This window comes from Sorex fumeus, unplaced genomic scaffold, assembly GCF_029834395.1.
Source record: "Sorex fumeus unplaced genomic scaffold, SorFum_2.1 ptg000072l, whole genome shotgun sequence".
NCBI lineage: Eukaryota > Metazoa > Chordata > Mammalia > Eulipotyphla > Soricidae > Sorex > Sorex fumeus.
This window is the reverse complement of record NW_026606129.1, coordinates 63,239,386-63,251,460: the sequence shown is the minus strand read 5'-3', so window position 1 is coordinate 63,251,460 and position 12,075 is coordinate 63,239,386. Positions and strand designations below refer to the sequence as shown.

Here is a 12,075-nt window from a genome sequence, read left to right as displayed (position 1 = left end):
GAGTCTAGACAAACCCAAGACTTTTGCTAATTCAGTATTTTCAATTTAATCTTAAGAAGAATGAATGTAATTATAGAGATTCATCATGAAACATTTGGCAAAACTGGTAAGTGTTAACTATATAGGTAGTTTTTATTAGGTCGCTATATGAGTAATAGTAATTTTAAAGAGGACAAGACTCAAAATTAGATACCTGCAATATCTTCCTTTATCTATCTGCTGTGAGGTATGGTATAAAACTAGGAAGCATCCATGTAGAGTCACTAAAAGATTTCATAACTCAGTTGTATAAAATATTGCCTTCTCTGTACTGTAAAAGATAGCCCTGATTTGGGGGTGAGGCTATTTCAGAGTCAAATGGAAATAACACACGCTGTCCACATAGCTACTGTGAAAATTGTCACACAGAGATATCCTTTATTTTGACACAATTGGGCATTTTTAAAAAGCTATGAATATAACTTTGTAACTAATAAGTGATGTTTACATGAAGCAACTCTTAAGCCTTCTATTGCCTAATAGATATATCTTCCATCATAAATGGAATGATTTCAAGGCCATGATATTGATAGACCTTAGTAACTCCCAGAAGCCTGCTATTCTTGAGAAGAACAATGCTTACCTACTTGGTTAAAATACAGAATGCATACATTATTGAACAGTGCCTTAAAAAAAAAAAAGAAAAGTAAAGAAGAGGGCTGAGGAAAAGTACAGCATTGCCTGCTAGTAGAATGCAACTGCTTTAGCAATATAATAAAAATGATGATAATAATTATAATAAACTCAATATTCACTGTCATAACAAAGACTTCCACTGTACTGAACTAAAAATAGCATGTGTGTTGTCATGGAATGTCACATCGGGGTTGCTTTAATATTAGATTATAGGCAGTAACACTGATCATATAGTGCAAACTAGGTAAAACCGCGTTTCACTGTGAAATGAACAGAGGTGCAAATGCTCAGTAGGATACCATTAAGACATAAAATGGCAAAAAATAAATATCAAAACTTTTATCAGTGTAAAAAAGTAACTGGGTTATTGTATAACCTAGAGTCTGGCAAAAAAGGCCTCAAAAAAGTTCTCAGTCTTCCGAAGTTTTACAAATTACGTGCCCTTTCAGGATTTCAATCACACTAGAGATTCCATACTCTCGGCGGGGTCTGATTCATCAGCAATTAGAACAGCACCATTTTTGTCCACTGCCATGGGACCATTTCCATTTTCTTTAGTGCTGACCAAGCTGAGCATCGCTTTATAGACAAACTGGTATTGTTCCTAAAAGAAAAAGAGGAAGACATTTCATTTTAATTTAATTTTTTTTATTTTGTTCCTTTCTACACTTTAAAATTTTTTTTCAATTTCCTTTGAAAAAACTGAATCACTGTGAGATACACAGTTAGAGAGTTGTTCATGATTGGGTTCAGTCACACAGTATTCCAATATCCATTCCTCCCCCAGTGTACATTTCCCACCACCAATGCCCCCAGTTTCCCTCCCACTTTCCTCTATGGCTTCTCCCTCCGACTCTCTCTCTCTGCCCCCACTCCCTTTTTGGGCATTATGGCTTTCAATACAGATATTGAAAGGTTATTATGTAGGTAAGGTTTACTACTTTTAACACTACTAAAAGTAGGTAAGGTTTACCTACTTTCAACACTCAGTTCTTGTCCAGAGTGATCATTTCCAGCTATTACTGTCATACTGGTCTCTTCTCTATCCTAACTGCCCTCCCCCCACCCACCAAATAAAAGACTTTTTTTTTTGGCTTGTTGGGTCACACTCAGCAATGCACAGGGGTTACTCCTGGCTCATGTACTCAGGAATTACTCCTGGCGGTGCTCGGAGGACCATATGGGATGCTGGTAATCGAACTCGGGTTGACCACATGCAAGGCAAACGCCCTACCCGCTGTGCTATCACTCCAGCTCCATGAAAGACATTTTAAGCACAGAGCAGCTTGGTTCTTTATCTAAGCTGGGAATACTGATTAAAAATCAGTCACTGTTAAAAACATGCTTGAGAAATAGAACACATTTGTGCTAAGAAACATTATAAAACTGTTTGAATTCTTTCTGTTTTGGGGTCACCCCTGGTAATGTTCAGGAGATACTCCTGGCTTTGCATTCAGAAATTACTCCTTTATTTCTGAGGTGCTTGGAAGACTATATGGGACGTGGAGGATGGAATCCCGGTTAGGGGTGTGAAAGATAAGAGCCTTACTGCTCTCTCTCTCTCCCCCAAAATGGAATTCTTATAATCCAGAACCTATCTCTTTTATGTCCATTTGATCTGTTATTGTGGAACTAATTATTAGTGTAGACAATTCACTAAGGATATTTCTATAACTTCAGCACTACTGACAACTGTGACCTGGTAATTCTTTGTTGTTGTGCTTTGTCAAGTGTTTAGTAGAATTCCTGTAGCTACTAGAACACCTCTCTGTCCCATCTGTGAGAGCCAAAAATATCTTCAGACATTACCAAAATTTCCCTTGGGGGCTAAGTCATACCACTGTCCTAAAGAGAGAGTCTGAATTTCAATGGATGTGCTGGTTTCCCCAAAAGCCAAGTACTTACAATGTCTGTGAAAACTCCGGGTCTCATGAGATTGATCATTTTTGCAACCTGGAAAACATCCACAGCATTTTCGTTCTCCAGTTGCTGGGACAAAGTGGTGAGAGCACACAACATTCCTGCTGAAACTGCTCCATACCTTAAGGAGACAAGAAAGTGCTGTCTCAGGGACTGAATATACTGGATCGCCATTACCATCATACAAAGCGGACTGTATACTGAGAACTATTCTAGAACTCAAGTGAAATGCAGGACAGGAGACAAGACGCAGAGAGTAGGATAAAGGAGACATTTGTTTATGAATGCAAAATCCCCTAAATTGGCTTATCAGATAACCTGACTTGATGTTTAAGATGGAATGAGAAGTTTACCATTAAGATAGAAAATCTGATGTTGAAAAAAACGTCTCCGGCTCCCGAAAGAAATATTTTAAACACCCCGAGCAGCTAAAATGAATTTGTAAAAATATGAATAAAAGGGAAAAAACATGACTTGAAATGTCATATAATTTTCAAAATGAGTTCCACAGTGATTATTTTTGCCACATTAGTGAAACTTTCCACATAAGGGCACCTTTATAAAATTCTTGGGAAGATATGATTCCTTTTCACATGAAATAACAGAAAAAAGTGTGGGGTTAGTAGATCTCTTTTTCAGACCAAGGTGGTACTTCCTCTTTTTTTTTTAAATGAACATGAGATGGCACATACTTTCCATATTAATGAGGAAAGTGTTGTATTTATATTCCAAATGGTCTTGCTGATGGACACAAAATGAGAAATTAGATTCCTTCTGCCCGCCATTTTGTTAAATTATTGGGAGCCAGAGCCAGTGCAGTGCGTAGGGTATTTGCCTTGCATGATACTGACTCATGTTTTATACCCAGCACCCCATATGGTTCCCTTGAGCCTACCAGGAGAGATACTTGAGTGCAGAGCCAGGTAAGCCCTAAGAGCTGCTGGGTGTGGCATCCCCCTTAAATTACACAATTTTAATTTTTACAAGGAAAGGTAAAGGTAAAGGTAAAGGCCCTCCCGTTGATCGTCGATTTGCTCGAGCGGGCCCAGTAACGTCTCCATTGGAGACTTTGTGGTTACTGTGTCTGGCATATCGAATACTCTCGGTAGCTTGCCGGGCTCTCCGAGAGGGGCGGAGGAATCGAACTCGGGTTGGCCATGTTGGCCGCTTGTAAGGCGAACAACATTAGATATTTTACACCTTTAATAGATGTTTATAGCACCCCATTTTAGAGTTATTTTGTGCAGAGTCAAAAACCTGTGATACATTTAGGTGCATTCTGCTCAATTCCTGTAGCTAACATGTCAGTCCAATTCATTATTTTCATGTACATGCATACTGGAGGGACACAGTAGAGATACCATGGCTAGAAGAGCCAAGTCGGTTTTAGTTTTAAAGATGCATTCTAGTAGAGGAAGATGCCTAGATCACCCTTGACCCCAGACTTTAGGGAGGAAAGTAATGGGGTGCAGGGGTCAAAGGCCTCAGGAACATTAGCAGTGTGGAGAAGCGAATTTAGCTACATATCCAAACCACAGAGTAACGATGAGAGCAGGAGATCAAACCACGGCAATCAAACTTAAAAAGTGCCTGTCAAAGAGGCCAGGGAGTGGGGTAGGGGGCTGGGAGGGAACCTGGGATGGGAAGTTAACACTGGTGATGGGACTGGTGCTGGAACATAGTATTCCTAAAACTCAACTATGAATAATTTTTTGCTCGAGCGGGCCCAGTAACGTCTCCATTTTGAGACTTGTTGTTACTGTGTTTGGCATATTGAATATGTCACGGGTAGCTTGCTAGGCTTTGCCGTGCGGGCAAGATACTCTTGGTAGCTTACCGGGCTCTCCGAGAGGGGCAGAGGAATCGAACCCGGCTCGGCCAGGTTGGCTGTGCACAAGGCAAATGCCCTACCACTGTGCTATTGGTCCAGCCCCATGAATAACTTAGTAAAATTATCAGTCAGTCACAGTCCTCCCTTGTTCATCTAGTTGCTCCAGCGGGCCCAGTAACATTGTGAGACTTGTTACTGTGTTTGGCATAGAGAATACATCATGGGGAGCTTGCCAGGCTTTGCCGTGAGGGTGAGATACTCTCGGTAGCTTGCCAGGCTCTCCGAGAGGGGCAGAGGAATCAAACTCGGGTCAGCCTTGTTGGCTATGTGTAAGGCAAACGCCCTACCGGCTGTGCTATCATTCCAGCCCTTAGTCACAAATTAATTTAATAAAAAATCAGAAAATTAATTTAATAAAAAAATTAAAGTTAAAAAATGCCATGTATTTCTCACAATGGCTTTTACCAGTTCAAACTTCACCATAAAATGCCTGCTGTAGAGGTAGACTGAGGGTGAGGTTGGAAAGAGGGAAACTGGGGACATTGGTGGTAGAAAATACTCACTGGTGAAGGGATGAGTGTTGGAACATTGTATGACTGAAATCAATCTTGAACAACTTTGTAACTATGTATCTCATAGATTGGAAGGAAGGAAGAGAGGGAGGGAAGTTCGGAGGGAGGAAGGAAGGATAGATGGATGAAAGGATGTTTGTTGGGGCTGAAGAGAGATTACAACAGGTAGACTGTCCATGTTACACACAGCTAACCTGTGTTCAACCCTCCAGAAGCCCATATGTTCTTCCTGTTCCCAATAGGAGCTGAGCACACTGCTTAGTGTGACCCAAAAACCCGGGGGCAGGAGTGGGGTGTAGTTTCTTTTTCTCACTGTTTTGAATTTCTTATGCTTTTACTACTATGATGTTGAAAAGATTTTTTTTAAACTGTGTCTTATCTTGTATTTCCTTGATTACCTGGGGAGCCGAACATCTTTTTTATATGTATGGGTTATCTGTATTTCGTCTTCTGAAATTGTCTATTAATATACTTGGATCATTTTTCTACTTAGTCTCTTTCAAGTGAATTCATCAGAGGTGTAGTATCTGTTGTACATGTTACAAGCATTTTTTCAACTACTTAGTTTTTCTTAACATTATGGTTGTTATACTGAAAAATCGCTTAGATAAAATAACATTTACTGATGGTTTGTTTTTGGAATTTTGGAAACCTTGTTTGAGAATGTTAATTTTACCTTTGTAGTGTTTCCTTACATTTTCTCACATTTTAATTCCTATAGGATTTAGTAAGTTTTGATATCTGAAAAAAAGCAATTCTCCACAATAATTTTTTTCTTTTTTTTTGGATTGGATCCAGTTCAGCCTCACGCAAGGCAAGTGCCTTACCTGCTGTATGATCAGTAGGCCCCTCAAACATGAGAGTTAGTGCCTCAAACATGCTTTAGTTCCTCAAACATATTTTCATTTTTTTCATATGTGCCCTCATTTCCAGGAAACCACTCCTCTACCTTAGCTAGTTTCACATAATTTCGAAACTAGATTGTCAAGGAGCCAAAGTGTTACTAGCTTGGAAGAAATTTAACATTTTCCGTGTTTTTCTATTATGAACATGATGTATTTTTATTTTATTCTGGCCTTAATAGTTTATTCTGGTCCTTAACAGCAGTAAGTTGTTCTTAGTTTTATTTTAGGCCAATTCCTGGATACTTTAGAGTTTATTGATTTTATGAGTAGCCTCTTAGAATACCTAGGATACTTTCCCTTTGGATTCTGTTATTAAAGGTACTGATTTTCACATGGTCAACTTGTATGTAGAAATGTGTTAGAAGTCATTGGACTTCTTCTAATTTGTGGATTTTCTAGGCAGTTGACTGCATCTTAGTCTTCCAGCAAAATGTAAGTTTTGCCTCTTTAATTTTGATACTTTATAATTCATTAAAGATTCCATGTTTTTAACATTATAAAATTTGCAATGAATGTCATATTTATCAAGTTAACAAGAATATTTTAAGGCTAACGAGATAGCACAGGGATTAAGATGTTTGCCTTGAATGAGGCCAACCCAGGTTCACATGGCTCCCTGATCAGAGAGCCAGGAGGAAGCCTCAAGTATGGCTGGCTATGGACGAAAACTAACAAAAAGATTATTTTTACTTTAAGCTCCTACTTAGAAAGCTTTTAGTTTCTGACTTAGAAGTAGAAAAGTGAAATAACGATCTTTCTACTTAGTGAGATTTTCTTTAGGAAGGGGGAATACAATGTGTTCGTTTTATGTTTCCCAGTATCTATTATTCTAATTTATTTTTGGATTTTGGGTAAAACCTGGCAGTGCTCAGGGAACCATGAGGGTGTCAGGACTGAACCAGGGCAGGTGTCGTGTAAGGTAAAGTGCTTTAATCTTTGATGATCTCTCTGGTCTTCTATAGATTATTTTAAAATTCCTTTTAATCGTACTGAATTCATAAATTTTTTTGGGGGTAACAGTCATACTCCTAGTGTGTATCTTATACATTTCATGATGTACTGCTGATATTTCACAAAGTGGGGGATACCAACCCCACCACTTGTAAGGGGTGATGTTGTTAGTGATCCACCTATGTATTGGGTACAGCTAGAAAGGGCTTTCCTGTTTATCTTCAAGATAATTTCCAGGAGGATGCCAATCACTTCCCCCGCCCACAAAAAAGGTGAAAGACCCCAAAATTCTGGGGATCTCTGCACTGAATCTTTTATGTTATTATTAAAATGTAAAATGTATTAAAATGTCGCCTGATCAGATTGGCAACCATTAAGCAATGAAATTTGGTATATGCCAGGCTTTCTCACAGATGCACACATCAACTTCGTCTTCTCAATACTGCTATGATACAGGTACTGTTTTTATTTTGAGAGTAATGACACAGCACATTTAAGTGAAATAACTGCTGTAGTCTCATGCTGTTGTATTTTATTAGAGCTATTGTATGCAAATAACTCACTATGTGTTTGCTATATATATCATGTACTATGCTTAGTATTTAGATTTAATAGTTTATTAGTATAGAAGTATAGTTTCAAATGTTTATGTCCTTGACTCAGAATCATCAGTGCATGACCTTTCATTTCATCTCTTTTTCCTCCAACATTCTGAAGCAAAAGTTGGTATCACATTCATTTTTATTCTGGTATAAAACCCAAAAGGGGGCTTAAGAACTGTTTATCATATCAAATGAACAATTTTCAAAAGGTTTTTAAATTACAGATAAATGGTAATTTTAAAAAATATTTTCCATATTTTGCTTAAATTTTGTTTCCACCATTTCATAACTATTTCACTTTACACATATATGTGTATAAATATGTAAGTAAAGTAAAGTAAAGTAAAGTAAAGGCCCTCCCGTTGATCATCGATTTGCTCGAGCGGGCCCAGTAACGTCTCCATTGGAGACTTTGTTGTTACTGTGTTTGGCATATCGAATAAGTCACGGGGAGCTTGCCAGGCTCTGCCGTGCGGGCGAGATACTCTCGGTAGCTTGCCGGGCTCTCCGAGAGGGGCGGAGGAATCGAACTCGGGTCGGCCATGTTGGCTGCGTGCAAGGCAGATGCCTTACCGCTGTGCTATCGCTCCGTGTATATATGTATTATATGTATTATATATGTATATATATATTTTTTGGTGCTGGTCTGTGTTTTTTTTTAATTTTGGGGGTTTCAGTCATACAATGTTAAACATCCATCCCTCCACCAGTGTACATATCCCCCACCAATGTCCCCAGTTCCTTTCCTACTCCCTCATTCCCCCAGTCTGCCTCTGTGGTAGGTAATTTTCTTTTTATTTGCTCTTCCTCTCTCTCCTTTTGTGCATTATGGTTTGCAAGGGGTGGCAGCTTTGGGCTGTGAACATGACTGCCAGTGCTTCCAGAAGTATAGGGAACCATTTATTTATGGGTCTCTGGAGCATGGTAGCACTGGAGTTGGTTTGTGGGCCGACTGTCTGAGTACAGGGAGTATACGGAAGCTTCTAGGAGTACAGAGAAGTAAGGAGAGGTAGCCCATCCTGACTCCGAAAAAGCCTGGAGAAAATCCTTAAGCCCCAATTTTCAGCAGGTTAGTGTCTCAGTGAGGTCTGTCCTGGGACAGCGGAATCCAGATGGGGGCATAGTGGGGATTATCGATTTTGGGCTCTACCTGGGCGGGTACTGGCAAACCTACCCCCTCTGGCATTCTCCAGCTGTTCAGCCTTCTATGGATATGAGATTAACTGCACTTTTTTTTTTTGCGTTACACCTGGCGATTTTCAGGGGTTCTTTTTTTTTATTGTTTTATTATTTCTATATTGTATTTTATTTATTTTTATTTTATTAGTGAGACACAATGAGGTACAGTTGTAGACTTACAAATTTTGTGCTTGGTTTTCAATTATACAATGATCATATACCCATCCCTCCACCAGTGCCCATTTCCCACCACCACGGATCGGATCCCAGTATCCCTCTCACCCCCCATCCCCCCCATTCCACCCTGCCTCTGTGACAGGGCATTCCCCTCTGTTCTCTCTCTCTTACTGGGTGTTGTGGTTTGCAAAAGAGGCAATGGGTGACAATCATGTTTGGTCTATAGTCTACTTTCAGCATGCTTCTCCCATCCTGAGAGGATTCTCCCAACACCCTTTATTTGGTGCTCCCTTCTCTATCTGAGCTGCCTTTTCTCAGGGGTTATTCTTGGCTCTGCACTCAGGAATTACTCCTGGCGGTGCTCGGGGGACCATATGAGATGCTGGGAGTCGAACCCGGGTCGGCCACATGCAAGGCAAACACCCTACCTGCTGTGGTAGGGCTCCAGTTCCATTAACTGCACCTTCTGATCTTTTCTGAGATTTATTTATGGGTCTCTGAAGCAAGACCAATGAATGAGCTTTTATGGCTGAGCCAGAGGTGGTTTGTGGGCGTGGCTTCCACATAGCTAACTTGGTCCTGAGTTGTTGGGAGTCCAGCCAGAGTCAAAGTGGGGTATCAGTAAGTCTGAGGGCACCATTAAGCTACTGATGCACTCACCTGGGGGTCTAGGTTGACCTGCCAGCAGCACCACATCCCCTGGGCCCAGTAACAACAGCAGCAGTCGCCCCGGCAGAGACCATAACTGGTTCCAGGGCTGTTGCAGCATGCAGCTTGGGCACTTTGGGTGGGCTGTAGCCACCAGCCCAGCAGAACCTGACTAGGGGGGCACACATCTTATTTTTGGTCTCCAGATAGTTGGTGCTCAGGGAGGATTTCCTCCATAATATGCTGCAGGTGGCACGGGCTGGCTTAGGGTGAAAATGATGGCAAATCACCAGGACCCCATGGTGGGGACCCTGAGCGCCTTTTCAACCTCGGGACCTCAACCCCTGTGCTCTGAAGCGGTGCTGAGTTGGACCAGAAGCACCCTATTCAATCCCTCTGCTGCCTGTAGCACCAAGAGCTGAGGGACTCTGTCATTATCCTCATGTGTCTCACTCTGGGCCCGCACTCTGTGGCAGATGACTGGCCAGTTTCATTTAATGGGTATCCCTGAGCCAGAATATGCAAGGGGCACCCATGTTCAGTCACACAGAAATTCTGTGGCCCCATCAACTGTGCATAGTGCTGAGAGCTGGCCTCCCTCAGGTGCTTACTGCAGTGCCGCTACCATCTTGTCTATTTTCCTTGATCTTATAATTCCTTGCTGTATGAATTTATCTTGGTGTAAGGATTTCATTATCTGGGTGTCATAATTTTTAGGGGGGTCTTCACTGCATTGTTCAGTTCCAATAATGCACTGTAATTAATGTGAATTATAGAGGAGGGATATACTAAAATTCCATTTCTGGTCAGCTAATGTGAGCAAACCATTTGTGTCTATAAAGTCTAGTCTCTCCAGATAATCTTTCTTGAATATACTATTTATTATCTATTTATTTTCAGTTTTGGGGCCACAGTGGTGGTACTTGGGGTTTATTCCTGGCTCTATGCTCAGTGATTATTCCTGATAGGCTTGGAGGACCATATGGGGTGTCACAGATCTAACTACAGTTGGCTATGTATAAGGCAAATGCCTTACCCACTATACTTTTTTTTGTTCTGGCCCTTGGAATGTGCTTTTTATATCACTATCAGAACAGACTAATTGTGCCATTCAAATATTTTCCTAAACATTATTGTTCAGATGTAGTCTAATCATTCAGCCATTACTTCTTTCTCTTTAATCTCTTCTCTTTATGGATCATAATAACTTTCATATCCTACTTTGATTTCTGCAATGCATTTGTATACCAGCTCATGTCTTCCTGAGCTTTGATTTGTTACTGTTTTTCAGATTCATTTTTGACTCATTTTTAGTCTTCCTTTAGATAATACCATTAAAGTATATTATGATCTGAGATCTCTGATGCTCCGTATTTTGTTCTTTATGTGTTATCTTTCCTTAGATTTTGAATGATATTGGATTTACCTTCTTTCTACTTCTAGCTTGGCATTTGGTGTTTTGTTTTGTTTTTTTTTTCCAAATATGTACTAACTTTTTAAAGAGGTAAAGGTTTAAACTGATGAAACAGGTTCAGGATCCTCCCCACCCCTTACTATCAATGGTTAATAAGAGAGAGAGAGAGAGGCACACACAGAGAAGAAAAGTGCCTGTCATGGAGGGAGGTGGGGAATGGGAGTGGGGGTGGGTGGGAGGGGAAACTAGGGACATTGGTGGTAGGAAATGTACATTGGTGAAAGAACAGGTGTTGGAACATTGTTTGACTTAAACCCAATCATGAGGAAAAATTTTTAACTATCTCACAGTGACTCAAAAAAAAAAAAAACCATGATGCAGAAAAAAGTTGGCTTTGGGGCCAGTATGAGTACATCCTCTGGTTGGGTAGGGAGCAAACTTGCCTTAGTGCAGCTAGGTTCAATCCTTGGGTTCAATCCCATTTGATCCCCCCACCAAGCCTGCCCCTGAGCACTAGCGGGTGTGCCCCCCCCCCAACAAACAGAACAATAGCTGGCCTTACCTTTCTTAGCTACTCTTTAAAAAGTAACTAAATTTAAAGGAAGTACCCAACAAGATTTACAATGACTAAGAAGCTAAGTCAAATCTGTCAAATGCACAAATACTTTCAAGTATTTTCTGCATATTCTGCATTTCAATGAAGGAATAAAGACTGAAACAATAAAGGCAATTCTTTCTTAGAAGTTTAGTAATTAAGTAGGATTAAAGAATGTCAAGTTTCATGGATTTGCACTTAACACTCTGGGGGCTTGGGGATACGAGTAATTTACAACCTAGATAAAACACAAATATCATATAAATTCACTAACTTTGGTAGTTTCCCACTTTCTCAAAGGACTTTGTTCAAAGCAATGCTTGTTAACAAGTTCTACTGAGAAAAAAATATTAAACGTATTCAGATGGCCTTGTCTGTACCTAAGAAAGCACTTTCATTTCTTTCATACTTTAAGTACCTGGTGCAGAGTATTGTTTACATACATTTAAAAACACACTCCAGGGTTCTTTGTGTGTAGTCACAGTGGATAATATATGTTCCCATTTAATTACTTTTTATTGTTTCCTAAGAATACAGTCCAGAGTTAGAATCCTGCTAATGGGAATACAGGGCAGCTTCCCCCCAGGAATCATTAGGGCAGGCCTC

The 12,075-nt window shown here is 40.2% G+C and overlaps 1 protein-coding gene across 3 annotated transcripts in view; it reads right to left on the bottom strand.

The window, feature by feature from the left end:
- Window positions 1–386: 386 nt before the first annotated feature.
- PTPRG (protein tyrosine phosphatase receptor type G) overlaps window positions 387–12,075 on the bottom strand; it is an 822,933-nt gene continuing 811,244 nt past the window's right edge. For all 3 annotated transcript variants that reach the window (XM_056129040.1, XM_056129043.1, XM_056129042.1), the window contains 2 exons: window positions 2,581–2,716; window positions 387–1,279 (listed from right to left, as the gene is read on the bottom strand). In XM_056129040.1, coding sequence (XP_055985015.1) covers window positions 1,133–1,279; window positions 2,581–2,716 — 283 coding nt within the window. In that variant the 3' untranslated portion in view covers window positions 387–1,132. The remainder of the gene's footprint in view (window positions 1,280–2,580; window positions 2,717–12,075) is intronic.